Here is a 16,228-nt window from a genome sequence, read left to right as displayed (position 1 = left end):
AAGCCGGATGCCCGCCCCCCTCTTCCGCCTGTAGACCCGCACGGGTCCAGGCGGGACCGGTAAACCCGATCCAACAATTTCATTTCTTGTGCTTTAATGTGTGATTATTTGATTTACTATGTACTTGATTGAATTGATTTAGTGATCATGAATCAATTCCAATTTTTATAGCATTTTATGATTTCGGATTAAGTCGTTTAGGAAATTGTAGAAGTAAATTAGAAAGTAAATACTTGAGATATGAATATACTCAATTAAAGCTTGTAATTTTTAGAGAATGGAACTTAAACCAATTCTTTTATAAGAATCCACAGAAGAATATAATGAGTGTTGTTTTGGGGATTAGGTCTTCTTAATTATAAAAAGAAATAAGAAGATAAAATTGTTGTTGTTTGGCAATCCTTCAATTGAAATTTAAACTATGATTATGATATTACAGAACTTCGATTTTGATGAACCATAAATCAATAATTTCTCTCCTTTGTATTAAGTTTAATTAGTAGTAAATTTAACACTGTCGTTGTAGGATTCTAAGCCCTGGATAAGAAAAGCGAAGGGTTGCATTAGGTAATTGACAGCTAGAGTAAAACTTGTTGAATAATCATGACATGAATCCTTCAATAAATTGTGTAAATGCTAGTATGATCTAAATACAATAAAAAGTATGCAAGGGCCACTGCACCAGTGCCTAGGTACAATGTTAAGTAAGCAAGGGTTCTCACAACATGGACAGATGTGGGCAAAGAAGCTAGTCCATAAAATTAGAATTATGACAAGAATTTGGAATATAAGTTCTCTTATCGACAAATAAATATAATTAATAGATATTATGATTTATAGGAAGATAAATGTTATGACTATTTTGCATGTTTTACACTTGTTGACTGCCTAAATCAACCCTCAATTTTCCTCGTATAAGGCTTAAAACCTGACAACAACAATGTTGTAGTTGACCCACATAATGGGATAAAGATTTGATATTTTTATTGTATTCATAGGAAGATAAATATTTAGTGTATTCAGAAAACTAAATTGGTTGGAGAAAAGGAAGAGAAGATTAATAGTTTATGATTTAAACTATAGCATTGAAGTAGGAATTATACTACAAATGGTTTAAGTATGATTATGAATAAGAGTTTGAAGTACAATATTCTAAAATTAATAGAATTACAGATAGAATTACAACTTTAAATATTGTTCTTGATGCTAAGATTATTAATATTATAAGCGCTAATGCTTCTTAAATAGATTTGGATATGTGTTCAAAATTTAAATTTTGAAATGATTTTGAATAATTAATATAAAAGATACATCTTAGAGAAAGTTTTTATAGGAGGTAATTTAAATGGATGGTAGAGGGGTAAAAGATTTTAAAATCATTCATGATGGTTATGATTTTGAAGCGACTAATGAAAATGGTAGAAACATATAAGATTTTGTTTTAACTTATAATTTGTAATTGTTAATACCTCTTTTAAAAAAAGAGATGAGCATCTCGTCACAAATAAGAATAGAGATAGTAAATATCATATTGACTATTTTTTATAAGAAAAAATGAAAAATAGATCGTTTAGATTGCAAAGATTATATATAAAACCATTCCGAGTGAAAGTTTACGCAACAAATATTATTTATTAGTTTTTGACTATAAGATGAATGGATGAAATATAAATATAAAGTAAAAATATTATTTATTAGTTTTTGACTATAAGATGAATGGATGGAATATAAATATAAAGTAAAATGTTATCCTAGGAGTATATGATGGCATTTAAAAAATGCTAATAAAAATATTTTTAGAGTAATATTCAATATCCCAAGATTTCTATGATGAGAAACTATTTTTTACAACTAATTGGCCAATGTATGGCAGCTTTGCAATAATTTTATTTTTAAAAAAGAACATATTCATAATATCGACAGTAGCTTTCAAAAAAGTTACTTCCCCACAATAAATTCCCAATCACCTTTACAAAATGTTGCAACCATTGCAAACAAAACCTAAGTGAGTTTTAACATTTTGTAATTATTATTTTTTATTTAAGCAGGCAAAACTCACACGGCTAACTGGCAAGAATCGATTGTTTTAGTCTAAGTTGGATGCCCATACGGTCTGCACAACAAGTTGATAGTTTAATAGAGTAGGACCTTATTGTACTGCAAATGGTTGAATAAGTAGGGACCATATTAACCCGTCATCTTCATAGCAAACAATAGGGTGGGCCTCTCAATTAGTAGTGAATGTTGGTGAGGGAGACAAAGGTCCAGTGTCGCATATAGACCTCACTACCCATAGCTATTTGTGACCATCTTCTACGGCAGAAGAGGTAGTAAAAGACCATAGCTTTTTGAAGAGCAAGTTGAGCGATGAAAAGGGACTTTTGATGCCAAGCCATATCTTCAAAGCTACACATTATAATAGCGCCAGCAGAAGGATCCTCATCAGAGATAAGTATCTAAGTAGCAAGAGTCTTCGCTAGAGCCAAGTAGGTTATGGATAAGATTTTCTTAGGCACATGGGATGTGTCATGAAAGAAAGAATAATAAATTGTTATGATGAGAGGATTTAGTAATTATTTTTCTTTCTTAAATGAGCCACCGAAGTCAACTTTCTAGCCTCTATAAGATTTTGCCTAATTGGGAAGGGAGGAGGCCCTTTGACATTGAGAGTTGCAGAACGAAAGCCTTTTTCCACTTCACTTGCCTAACTTGGCCGAGTAGGGCCTTCTAAACAAGTTAAATTTGAATTAAACTCGACCTGCATGTTAGCGGCAAGCAAGCAAGCATGCGCGAGAAAGTGAATTTGGCGATCAAGCGAAGGCATATGGGTGAGCAAGTGAGTGCACATAGATAATAATGAGTGGGCAAGTGCACCCTAGCAAGTATGTAGCACAGGGATGAGTAGGTGAATTCACATGGATTTATAGGAGAACGTGCACGGGCAAGTAAGAGAGTGCACATGGGCAAGCAAACGAGTGTTAATGGGCTAGTAAGTGTGCATAAGTGAATAGATCAGTAAATGAATGAGAATGGGCGAGAAGGCAAATGGGCAAGGGTGAGAAGAAGAGAAGTGTTCGGACTTGAGCAATTCAACTTTAGCTTAAACTCGTAATATTTATCTTAACCAAAAACGATAATTTATTATATGAGTTAAACTATTTTCAAGTAAAAACAATATCATTATGAACCAATTTAAAATTATTTCATATTAGCTCTACTTACCTTTCCATGTGTATCCTTAAGATTATTTAGAATAAAAATAAGTTAAATTCAAGCAATTCTATCTCATTTGTCATCGCATTATTTAATTCAACTCATGAAAATTTATTATGAATTAAACCATCTTGGTTAAGCAAAGTAACATGATTATGAATCATTCTCAAACTATTAAATAATAAATTATTGATATAAATGCAAATGCATGAACAACTTTTGAGTGTGCTTCGAATTTCAATTAATAAAGTTATTTTAATTAACAACATAGAACTATGATCCAAGAGACTCTTAGTAGAAAAAAAATAATCTTGAAAGAATAAATTTAGCCCATCACATGTAGTGGGATAAAGGCTTGATGTTGTTGTTGGCTTGTTGTTGTTGAAAGAACAAATTTACAAATAAAATTGAGATAGGGATAAATTATGAAATTATAATTTCAAAATTAAGAGTGGGTTTTAAAATAAGATAAAAGAAATTTGTGAAAAATATCAACGAAACTACCCTATATTCTCTCACCTATTTCTACATGGTGGACCACCTGTTAACGAGAGATTTAAGAGAATATTTCTTTGATTTAAGATAATAATTATCCATAATTTGAAGTGAAGAAATTTACGATATGATTCCTAAATTAGTATATTTAGTTAGAAATGAGGATAAACATGGATTGACTACTATTTTTATATAAATAGGATGCCTTAGGATGTAAAAATTAAGCCTGAACTAACTAATGATTTTCCCCTTGATCCCTCTCTCTCCAATTCTTGTAAAGAAGGCCTACCTGAGGCCCACTTTATTTTCTTAGGACTGCAATCACGTATGTACCCAAGAGAAAGGTCATTGGCCCTTCACTCCCTGAGAACCCCCCCCCCCCACCTCTTTCATCACTTAATTAAATAAATTTCTAAATCCTTCATGAAATCCCTATTCGATTGCATAATATTTTCCTACTAATTCCACCTATTTGTACCCAATCAGTTTAGTTATCTAAGGGTCTATTATACCATATTTATTTAAGATTTTAAATGACTACACTGTACCATATAATGAGATCTCTCCACCTTAGCCTATATTTTATATACAAATTATAACAAAGAAAGAGATGTATATTAGAGATAGAGAGATGGATCTCTCTGTCTCTCTCTTTCATGCACACCAAGTTTCTCTCTCACCAAATCATCAAACTAGTTTTCTCATCCTGTTATGCCAAACTGCCTAGTACAACTCTCTCCCAATATATAAAATATAGGGAGAAGAGATGCAAAGTAGAAAGACATAAATATAGATCCCTCTCTCAATAATTTTTTCTCTCACCAATCCCACACATTAGCTTTCTTATCCCACTAGAACAAACAACCTAGCATTCTCTTTCTCCAGGAGACTAACTAATAGACATGTTGTTCATGTAGATCTGTTTCTTGATTTGATTCATTCATCTGTCTTAAATTTGCCTGATTTCTCCCTCCCGACCTCCCCACCAACTGTGACTAGCATAAGATAGAAGCTAAGGACAAAGTTGCATAAATACTTGATAAGCTTTCTCCAAGTGACTTAGCTTATTAAGCTAGTGTATCTCCATCAATCGCCATTTACACAATTCAACATGTTGGTTATTGGTTACATACTTTCTTGATCACACAAAAGATCGTGCCACTACAATATATGCTTTTTTTTAAGTTGGTAATGGGGGGAAGTGATGGATTTTAACATTATCTTCACTCAAAGTTAGTGCTTATAATATATGTTATTAAATCTAGTATTCCATTTTAAAAGTTCAGGTCCAAGTGAACCCCTACAAGTGATTTTAAATGCATTTTTGGGCTCACACGACATGTGTCAAGGCAAAGGGATGTAAAATTATCTCGAGTTAGTTAAAAGAAGCATACCACCTAGGCATACTGGATGAACTTTTTATGCCCCATGATATAATCTAAATTAAATTATCAAATTGCTAAATTTTAAACTATTATAAAAGTCTTTTATATCTGTTCAAATAAAAATATGAGAAAACATATTTATCTTTTAATATCTTAAGAGCTAATTCCTATCAAAACGAGCTCGAGTAATCGAACCGAGCTCGAGCATGATTTTTATACAGCGAGTCGAGTTCGAGCTCATTAAATGAGCTCGAGCTCTAGTTCAAGCTCGGTATGAGCTAAACAAGATCAGCTCGATAATGCCACTACTCGACTTGATTACACCCATAGCTGCAAGTGTTGTAGGTGGTCATAGTCCTTTTAAAAATAATAATCTAAACCTAAGGAGCAAGTGGAGTTCATTTAAATAGGGTTGTTGTTTTGAACATGCCAAGTTGTTCGAAAGATAGTCAAATTTCTGTCAACAAGGATTAGACCCCGACCCAAAAAAAATCTAGTGTTATGAGGAGTATTATCATGATAAGAAAATAATTTGGCAAATAAGTGCACCAGAGAACCTACGAGAGAGTAGTGAAGGTGTTAAAGGATGCCAAAATATGTCATCAAATGAGCTTGAACTGATTGTAGGATTGATGAAGCCTGGAGAGAAACTTAACAACAACAAACTCCTCATTTTGTTAGTGCTTAGCAATTGGAAAGGTAATAAATGGCAGATACTGAAGGTTTGTAGTATTCTTGAATAAATTTATCCTTTTGTTGCAAAGAGAATAATAAATAGTGTATAGTTCATAGCCCTAAAAGTAGGCCAAAAGGAGAAAATCCTACATCAGACTCTCTTAAAACATGAGGGTATATGCAATTGTGGGTTCAAGTATTGAACTTTCACGTAAAAAAGCAAAAACATAATTGGAAGCATTTCATTTGATGTGTTTGACAGTGTTCATCCATTTTGGAAGCAAATAGTCAATATGATTGAATTTCTCATAAGATCCGAGGAAACCGCAAATCTTAAGACCACAAAAGATAGTTGGTACCATTAAATTTAATAAATGTAAAAATAATGGATGAAAGAAAATCATGGGTGAATACTACCAAGAGTAAAGAATAAAAGGAGTGAATTAATCAATTAAAGATTGAGGGTAAAGAGGGGAGGAACCATTCATGCAAGAAGTGGTCATGCCTTCGAGGTCAGGCCATAATGGCAACACCAGCAAGATGCAAAGGTGGTTAGTGCAGGTCGCAATGATAGCTAGTTTAGACAAGCAATTGCAGATAAGTGTGAACGAGTGCATGAGTGACGATGAGGGTGAGTATGGGTGTGGGTTATCATTGGTGGAGGCGAGCGCGGGTGCTAGCGACTATGGATACCAAGGTGCAACCGATCATGGGGAAAGGAGAGTAGAGGAAGAGAGGTGAGCATGGAATGATCAATCAAAGAAGGGAGAGTGAGCAAACCCGGCTTTGATATCACATGCCAACAGAAAAAAAACCCTCTATTTATAAATGATATAAATAAAGGAATGAGTGAATAACAATCAAATAAATGCATATCACACACTAAATAAGGATGATTTTTCTAACTTGATATTTTCATACATTATCTTCACAAACTTGATACTTATTTTGGTCGAGGCCATACACCAACTTGTCTCATCTTGATTCAAGATTTGTTATGATGTATTATTTTGTTTGATTTTATAGATTTGAATCAATTAGACTTTGGAGTAGAATAAGAATCATATGATTATGAACTTTGAATTTTGAAATTTCTTTCTATTGTTTTCTTATATATGATTTCTCAATCATATTTTTATTTTTAAAATATTAAACATATAAATTTCATGAGATTTATGCCACATACATGATATTTCATGAGCATATCTAGGTGACTACCCATTACATGGAGCTCCAGTTAACAAAAAGTTTGAGCAGGGCTAATATGCATGGTATTGCCCCTACATTTGCCTTTTAGGAACAACAACAAGAAAACTGAAAGGACTATGATTAGTTTATGTTAGAAGCATGGATACATCACTGAGTGACAAAAATTGAAGCCACCCTTACTAGTTTATCTACTTAAAACCAAAACAAGAATCGAGCAAGGTATTTATTCCTGAATGAATGAAAATGTGTTCATAAATGATGGTGTATGTGGAGATAATGTTTGTGATAAAGCTATAATGAATGGATGATATTCCTATATATTTTTTTACTTCATACTATTGTTTACCATAAGGGGGTGTTTGGTTTACTGGAAAGGAGCACAAAGTATTCCTCTTTCAGTGAATGGTAAAATTTCAGTGTTTGATTTGCTGGGAAAAAAAGAATGCAGTGTAAAATTTCAATGAGTTTCTTTTTCACTCCCATATTCATTTTGTAAACATTCTAAAGTCATCCAATTTTGGCTGAATTCTTTTTTTACTGCAAAACCAATTGCATTCTTGCCGCTCAGCATAGCCGTCAGCCACCACCGCCAAACACCGTCGGCTACCACCAACCACCACCATCTAGCTGATGACTACTACAGGCTGACCGCCGCCACTGACCGCCACCCTTTGCTATCGGCCATCACCAACATTACCACTGTCTAACCACCATCCATCGCCAGCTAGGAGCCACTACCACCAATTGCCGACCACCAGTGGTCATCATCGGTCGCTGCCACCGATCGTTGCCACCGACCAACACCATCATTTCACTTTACATTGAAATTTTTTTTTTTTTCAAACTAAACAAAAAAAAGTAATCTCATGCATTTTTTTTTCACTCATCCAAACAACTTCAAATATTTCAAATACTTTACATACTTCTACATTGCATTCACTTTATGTCTTTATTCTACATATCTTTTTTTAGTAAACCAAACAACCCCTAATCAAATAATGAAATAATGCTTGATTCATAAAGAAGAACCTATACAACCTCCTAAGGATGATGGCACCTAAAAAAACATTTATGTTTCTCTTAATTTGAGACAACTTTTGCTTCATTTTTCCATTCATGCACCATATCTTTAATTCAGTTTACATTTTATGCAAATTCTGATATTTTTTTACTCTCAACAGGTCTTTTCCAATTTATGTCAGGAAAAAGGGTTCCGATGTTCTGTCAATGTCTTTAGACCCAGTTATATCCAAGACTTTCTTCCCAATTTCAAATTAGAACCATAAAATTATGCAAGAGAATAACTTTTTCCATCCTGACAATGCTACCTCTAAAAGAAAATTCTTAGCACACAATGTCGAGTTATCTATGATATAGGATTTTTTCTTCGGCATTAAAGCACGATTAGATCGGGTATGTGGGTAAGGTTCAGCTCAACTAGTCTAATAAAATAAAAAAAAAGAAAGAAGGATTCAGCTAATGCTTGTGAAATGCATTGGACCATTGAGATTTGAGACTGATCTCAAAGTTAGTTTTGAGGTCCACAATTCTATGGCCGAATGAAGTTAAAGTCCATTTAAAAACACAAGGCATACCAAGAAGGTTGCAGCTGCAGACCAAAATTCAATAAAGGCCTATCAGACCATGTCAGCCCAGACCGAAACTTGTTAATGGACCTTTTCCCAATCAAAATAATGATCCGGGGTAGTGGCCTTTGAATGGGTTTTTTTAATATCAATTAAGCTCACGGAAAAGCTCAAACCGTATTAGTAACAGCATTTTAAAGCCCTCCACTATGAATGACAAACCTTCAGGACTTAAAGGGCCAACTGCCAAGCAAATGATCATGGATGCAAGCACAAACCTTTTGCCAGCCCTATCATTGTCTTTTACCTGGAAAATAGCTGATATAATTTCATTATAAATGCAATCATATAATTCTAAATAAGATTCCTCACGTTACTCAGTTAAAGTTCAATCATTAAGCTTAATTTGGGCTCCCTAAAGCAATATGCATGACTGCCACAATGAAAGCATTCTGATGCCCATATAGGAAATGCGAAACAGTACCAGGAGGAAAGTTGCTCAATAGCGCTTTCATGCCCAGTAATGTTGCACAAAGCTAGTAAAGTTGTACAAACAGGCCCACAGTATGACAGCAAGCATTACCACTACCGCCCCACATCAGAAAGCTACCCCAAATGATGCCCAAGTCTCAATGAAATTTGGAAAATGATTCATATTACTCTTACTCTTCTATTAGCTGCTGGGAAAGCAGTGGTGTGATGGACCTTCAATAAGGATCTTGTTCTATAAAATATCAAAAGGGACAAGATTTAGAAGCACATAGGAATATATAAACAGGATTGAAGTTTATTCAGATGCCCTTTTCTGCAGTAATTATGATGTAAAAATTTTCCAACAACCTTCTGCAACAAGAATCTAGTGTTGTTTATAATTACTTCCCCATTCATTCGAATAGGCTTACTGAAGTAGTTATAGTTTGTTTGAACAAAAACAGTGTATTGCATAGTAACAATGAGAATGATAGATGGGTGAGCCTAGGAAGGGGAAAGGTTTTGTAAAGAAACGTTTCTATTTTTCCAAGGAAGCATTTTGCTCCATGTAAACATACATTATGAGCCAAGGATGTAAATTAAATGAGGTTATAGTTCTCCAATTTACCCACATGCGCACATTTAAACATATGGATAACAATGACATCAAAGAACTTAAAAGTAAACTAGGTGATCCAAGTACCATAAATGTTATGAAAATCTGAGCAGAACAAGGTTTTAGAATTAAAAAAGCACATGGTCTGACATAAAACTGATAAAAGAGAGCAAGAAAGTAAAGGGTAAATCTCACCTGCTTATTTGCATAGACAAGGACAACTGAACCTTTTAATTCATCTTCCTGTAAGAAAGAATAATAAGCATATCAAATAAGTAATTAGAAACAAAAGGAATATATTTATAGTATTTAATTTTTTCTCTTCCTACTTGCAAGATGTATCTATAGCACATGATGAATGGCATCAAGATACGCATCTCACTAAGAAAACTATGTTGATAAATTTGCTGTGATGCTATGGATCTTAACCTGAATTATTTTCGAGATTCCTTTGGATGAAGCATGCCTTCAAATCAGTACATTTTTCATAATTTCTTCTTTACATTTCCTTATAACCTGCTAAGCTAAATCTTATGACAGGAACGTATCTCCTTAATTCCATGATTTTTGAAAGAAAACTGTTACATTGCTATAAAGATTGAAATCCATACTCTGTTATAATATTGTTCTAGAGTACAATATGCTAGCAAGATGAATAAAAGTGTAGCATCTACCAAAGCTGGTTTATAGCTCATTCATGCTTTAATCTTCATAAAGTTGCCATCATTGTCATCATCATTAGTCCTATCCCAACCATTTAAGTCAAACTTTATGAATCCTTCTCCACTCAGTACCCTTAAGTTCCACAAAAGGTGTTAACTCCATTTTAGGCAAACATTTTTTACAATTTCTGGCATCGCTTAACCTTATCCCTCCTAATCATATCACATTCATGATTTTTTTTTATATAATTTTACTTGGTGTTAATTTAATCTTAACAAATCATGATCAACACTAACCAAGTTAGTTTCAACAATCCACTTCTTGCCTAGAAGCCTTCACAAAAAATACTACCACTGTTTTTAGCACATACCATCTTAACAAATTTAATATAATCTTCTCTCTAAAGATTCCACTCCAAAAGTTACTATCACATAATTTAAATGACCGAGTTGAGGAAGACAAAAAAAAAAGTGCCAACTGCACTATCAAATATAAGTGTAAGCATGCCTAATTTTGCACTTCACAAACAATGTCAAATTAATTAGAGCATATAGCCCAAGATATATAAAGGCAGAATTTTGAAACAATGGGGTAGAATGCAATTGCAGCCCAGGAACCCAAACACTGCAGTAAAAAGGCAGATTGGATATAAAATCAATTTTTACGATGAGGATAAATACGTTTAGAGGTAAGGTTAGAATAATATCAACATAAAATAAGAACTGCATACTTGTGTTGCAACAATCATCTACCCTATATTCTAGTGTCTAGAAAAGGCCAAACTTCCAGGCAGCATGCTGTAAATGCATTATTATAATCTATCAAAACACATCACAGTCATCAAAGACAACATGAACTAGTTGTGCACCTCCAAAATAGCATGAAACTCCTCCTTTGCTATCACCAATCTATCGGTGTCACTTGAATCAACAACGTATATAATGGCTTGAGTATTAGGAAAATAGCATCTCCAGTATGGCCTGCATAAAGTAGTATGTACTGTTAACTGAGACATAATCTCTTCATTAACCATGAAAAGCCAAGGCATGCAGTAGAAATTTGATGACCAAACGGGACGTGAAAAGATTGGAGTTTTTTAATCTTCTAACAGAAGAAATAAAGCATGATGAAAGAGTAGCAAAGAATTTGTAACCAAAACTACACCTTCAAAGACTTAGAAAAATTCCCACGTTGCAAATTAAAAATCTACCACTAAAGTTCACTCAATCCACCTTTGGCATCTTAACTTCCTCCAAAAACTGAATTAAGGATTCTCTAGCATGACTATCTTCGAACTGGAATCTCAAGTATGAGAATGTTTGGGATTAATTTAGGCTATTTTGAATCTAGACCGGTCTAGATCTACTTCACAGCAGATCAAGGAGAGGATTTGAAGAAGACAACAGCCAAAACAAAGATACCTGGTTCCCTAGCAGTGTGTCAGATCACTCTAATGCCAAGCCTGCTCAGGAAGGTTCATCTCCTTAAAATAAAAAGGAGTTGGCTGAGCTCACTGCAGATTAGTTCAACTTACAGACAGGTAACATGTGGCAGGTTCAATTGCATATTAGGCTCGGCAAAACATGATGGTGTCATTAAAGGAAAAATGTGGTAAATTTGACCACAAACATGGCACAAGGTGTTTGAATGACCATGACGCTGATGGAGATGTGAGGGACCCTGAGGAGGAAAATTGAATTAGGACTGTGTTATGGTGGTGGACTCTGGACAGGAGCAGTTGCAGGAACAGATGTGGTGAAGAAGTATAGTCAGTTATAGGCAACAACACGAGCAGTAAAAGAACAATAAGGTTTTGCTAACAAATATCTTATTGTAGAATGTAGAGACATGACCTCGCGCTGCATGTTGTGCTTAAAAGTGTAATAAAAAAAGAAGTACATCAAGGGACATTATATGCACATAAGCCTGCATCAAGACAAAAAAAAAAACCTATCGATATGACACGTTGATATCCTGAATCCACTTCTGTCTACATTAATCATTTAATTGCATGTATCTCAAACATTTCAATGTCTCCCTATATCACTACACTAAATGTTGAAATCCACTCAATTATCAATAGATCTGACAATTGATGCAGAGAGATTCTAAAAGAATTTGGAAGTTCAGTCACCATAACCAAGGTGGATGCTATATCTGATTAGTTAGGATAATTTTTAACTACTTTTAATAGGTGTGGTAGTACTTATTTTAAAGTTACGCCCAAACTATTCTATGAAAGATCAAATACTTTAATATAAGTATGAATGATTTTTGGCAAACCATAGTGAGATGGCTAATTAGCTATAATGGCCACTCAAACAATGACCGCACATTGAATGCTAGATTCCCTTGATCAAGGGTTCTAACCGTCTTTCTATGGATCTGATGTACTAATTATTTGGATTGTAAAACATCAAGGAAATTAATAATTATTTGCATGTCAAAGCCTTATATTGGATTAATGTGAGAGACAATACCCTACTTCACAAGATATCGCTGCAATAAATCTATTGAAAATTCAGTAAATGAGACCAATAAATGAAACTATTCCACCAATTAGCCACAGTTATGACTGGAGTAGCAAAGAAATATGAATTTCATCATCTCACGGGCATTGAATAAACTTCTAGAATTGCAATGCAAAAAAATTTCTGAATGTTCTGCAAAATATTCCACCAATATATAGCAAGAACGAATATTAAACAAATGCCATTTATTTCATACGTGAGCAGATGTCCTTGGGAGGTGAATGTTAATAAAACAATCGAAATGGCATACCTGATACTTGTCTGTCCACCTGAAATAAAAGGCAATAAGATTCAAGTTAGTGAAAAAGCCTGCTATAAGATATAGATCTATGAAGACCCCCACGACACAAAGAAATATCAAATATTATCCATGAGACACTCCAGCAAATAAGACCAATTAAAACATGAATGTTCGCATTGAATTAACATGTCAATTAGGTTAATTACATTAAATAATTTGTGCCTTGAACACACAAGGCTATAAATTTTAAGAGACTAATCGAATTTCATATAAATAAATAGACCAACATACAAGGTTACATGCAAAAGACAACAAGAAAAAAGGCTATATAAAAATACTACAAAGAAGATTTAAAAAATTCAAGAGAGAAAACTCACCAAGCCCCCTCATGAACAAGTGTAAAACAACAATGGAGACCCTAAAGGGGTGTGCATCCTCTTTTTTCTTTATAAATAATGAAGTCGTCTTATTAATTTGCTGACTAATCTGCTTAAGTGGTTATCCTTATCCCTTGAAAGTTGGAAATGGTCAAATTTGTTAAAGCTTGTTATTGTTGATATCCCTTTCCTCTGATTATAAATAGGAGAATATTATGAGCGTAAAAGTCATGCGTAAATAATCTGTGGGCTCCGTCGCTGGTTTTACGCAAAAATCCCGGGATGAGACGCTAGCACAGCGGGATTTGCGGGATTTGATCGTAGATCAGAGCAGCTCGCAGGATTTCATGCATGATTTCGGGGATCCTTCGACAGTCCGAGGTATGCATATTTTTTTGGTTCTTTTGGTTATTACATATAGGTCAACATAATCATGAAGAAAAAGATCAAAATATATCCTAGACTATTTATGGGGGACCTTTTTAGGCCTACACTATCTAATATATCCAATTAAATATTTTGATTGTCTTATCCAAAATAGTCTCTTAACTTCTCAAATCTAATCCAAAATAATCCAACAAAGGGATTATTTTGGATCATATTTGATGAGCCAACGGACTAAGTTGAATACATTTATAACATGGATCAAAAAATGACCCCATACAAATAGTCTAGAGACATTTTTGACATTTTCTCTTTATGTGTATCCAACATCTTAAAACTTAGTGATATATTAAGCTTGACTCGCTTTTTGTCTATAAACAATACCTTCCCTTTTTACTTGAGCTATTTCTCCCCACTTTTCTCTCCACTTGGTTGGCCACCCAAAAAGAAACCTTGATTGTATTCATTAAGGATGACTTTCAAGAGAAACTTCAAGCAAGAACATGAGGAAAGATCAAACATAAGGCAAGAGGATCTATTTATCCATTAGGTTCAAAGCTTTATTGCAATTTTACCTTAGTTAATCACTCTAATCCCCTTTCTCCCTAGATTCATATTGACCCTTTTATAAGATTTTGTTCCAATCCAAAACATAGGTAAGGATATAAGTCTACCTAACATGGGCTTTGAAGTTTGAATGGAAGTGTGAATGAGGGAGCATAAGCTCTTAGGTAGTATAATTTTAAGGCTATTTGGCAAGGCCTTTGTGGTGGATCATTTTTTCACACAAACAATAGGGTTCTGCTAGCCCCTTGTAATGATGCTTTTGGTTGCAAGACAAAAAAAGATAAGGTCTAAGATTTTAGCCATGAGTTTGACAAGAGGAAGTGCTTTCAAATCTTGGGTTTAATTGGAATCATCTTCCCCTAATGAGGAAAAGAATGAGATAACTTGATTAAACTATATCTTACCTTGTTTCACCTTGCTTTACAATAACTATCGCTCGCAAATCATATGTAGAGATAAAAAAAGGAGGGAAAGAGGGAGTTCAACCAACAAAAAAGGGGGACAAAGCAATATTAACCATATTCCATTAATAGTAAATAAAATGTCAAGCCATAATGATGCGGACATCCAAATTTGAATTTGAATTAACATTAATTACTCCTTAATTTCAGATTTCCATTCTCTCTCCCCAAATTGATTTGGGCTTTAATTAATCTTGCCACCTAGGCAAGTATATGGCATTTACGTTTCACATCACATAATGTATAATTCTCCAATTTATACAAATAAGAAACAAAGCCTTATCATAACCAATTTAAAAGTATATGCACTAAAATCCTCAAGTTATTAATTACCTCAACATAAAAAAAAATGAAAACTTATTGTATCAAGGAACTCCAATCTTGCATCTATTTTGAAAGGGTAAGAATCTGATTTGCAAGTTTAGTAACTTTTTTCCTCCATTCCCTCAAACCTTTTTTTCAAATCTCCATGATTGGTTATGCTAGTCTCTTTATTTTGGTTTTATATAAGTTTTTCATTGTTTGCTTAACAAGCAATAGTGTTGGCCATAATCCTATAAACTAGATGAACCACTTAGATATCAAACTAGACTAAAATCTAGGTCGTGACATTGGTAAATTTGAATTAATCTTTTGATGGAAATGTAAATGGAGGATGATTTTGGATGGAAATGTAAACTGAGGAGGGTGGGCTCTTCAACACCCTGATCTTATGAATATTTGACTAGGCCTTTAAAATTGAAGCTTTTGGTTGCACAATCAAGAAGGATTAAATCTAGGAGTTCAATTAATTATGTTTTGGCCAAGAGGAAATTTGTTTGCATTTGGGTTTAGTTGAAATCACCTTCTAATAATAAAAGAAAGGAGAAAGAAAAATTTGTCCAACACTAAAAAAGGGACCAAATTGTGTTGATAGAGATGAAGTGATAATATGTATATCACATTGGGAGTAAATAATATGGCATGCCCTATGGATATGTAATTCTCCTATTTGTCAAAGCAAGAGAGAAAGCGTTAATAACAAGTTCAAAACATAAGGGAAGGTTGTTAGATGCCTAATTAGATGATTCATGTAATTGATTAACCAAAACAAACATAAGAGAATAAAAAGAAGAGAGCCTTAGCCAAGGAATGAAATCCTACCACTTGAAAAATGATTTGTCCTTTAAGTTGGCTTGATGAATTATCATTTTTGATGATGAAACAACTTTACTACTTGCAACATTTTTATAGCCTTCATATTGCCCTTAATGTTGCACATTTTCCATGCAACTTTAATATAATTCCATGTGCTACCCACAAATTCTAAGCTAGCTTTATCCATCTTAGCCAAAATAAAACAAATAACATGTAT

General features: G+C 33.8%; 1 protein-coding gene across 2 annotated transcripts in view; it reads right to left on the bottom strand.

Annotated features, from left to right (window-relative positions):
- LOC110101238 (ADP-ribosylation factor 3) overlaps positions 1-16,228 on the bottom strand; it is a 28,234-nt gene that overhangs the window by 3,257 nt on the left and 8,749 nt on the right. For both annotated transcript variants that reach the window (XM_020829044.2, XM_020829043.2), the window contains 3 exons: positions 13,095-13,113; positions 11,182-11,293; positions 9,846-9,893 (listed from right to left, as the gene is read on the bottom strand). In XM_020829044.2, the coding sequence (XP_020684703.1) occupies positions 9,846-9,893; positions 11,182-11,293; positions 13,095-13,113 (179 nt within the window). The remainder of the gene's footprint in view (positions 1-9,845; positions 9,894-11,181; positions 11,294-13,094; positions 13,114-16,228) is intronic.

The sequence above is a fragment of the Dendrobium catenatum genome, unplaced genomic scaffold (genome assembly GCF_001605985.2).
Source record: "Dendrobium catenatum unplaced genomic scaffold, ASM160598v2 fragScaff_scaffold_1220, whole genome shotgun sequence".
Taxonomy (NCBI): Eukaryota; Viridiplantae; Streptophyta; class Magnoliopsida; order Asparagales; family Orchidaceae; genus Dendrobium; species Dendrobium catenatum.
The sequence above is the reverse complement of the archived record's forward strand: the minus strand, read 5'-3'. Positions and strand labels throughout refer to the sequence as shown.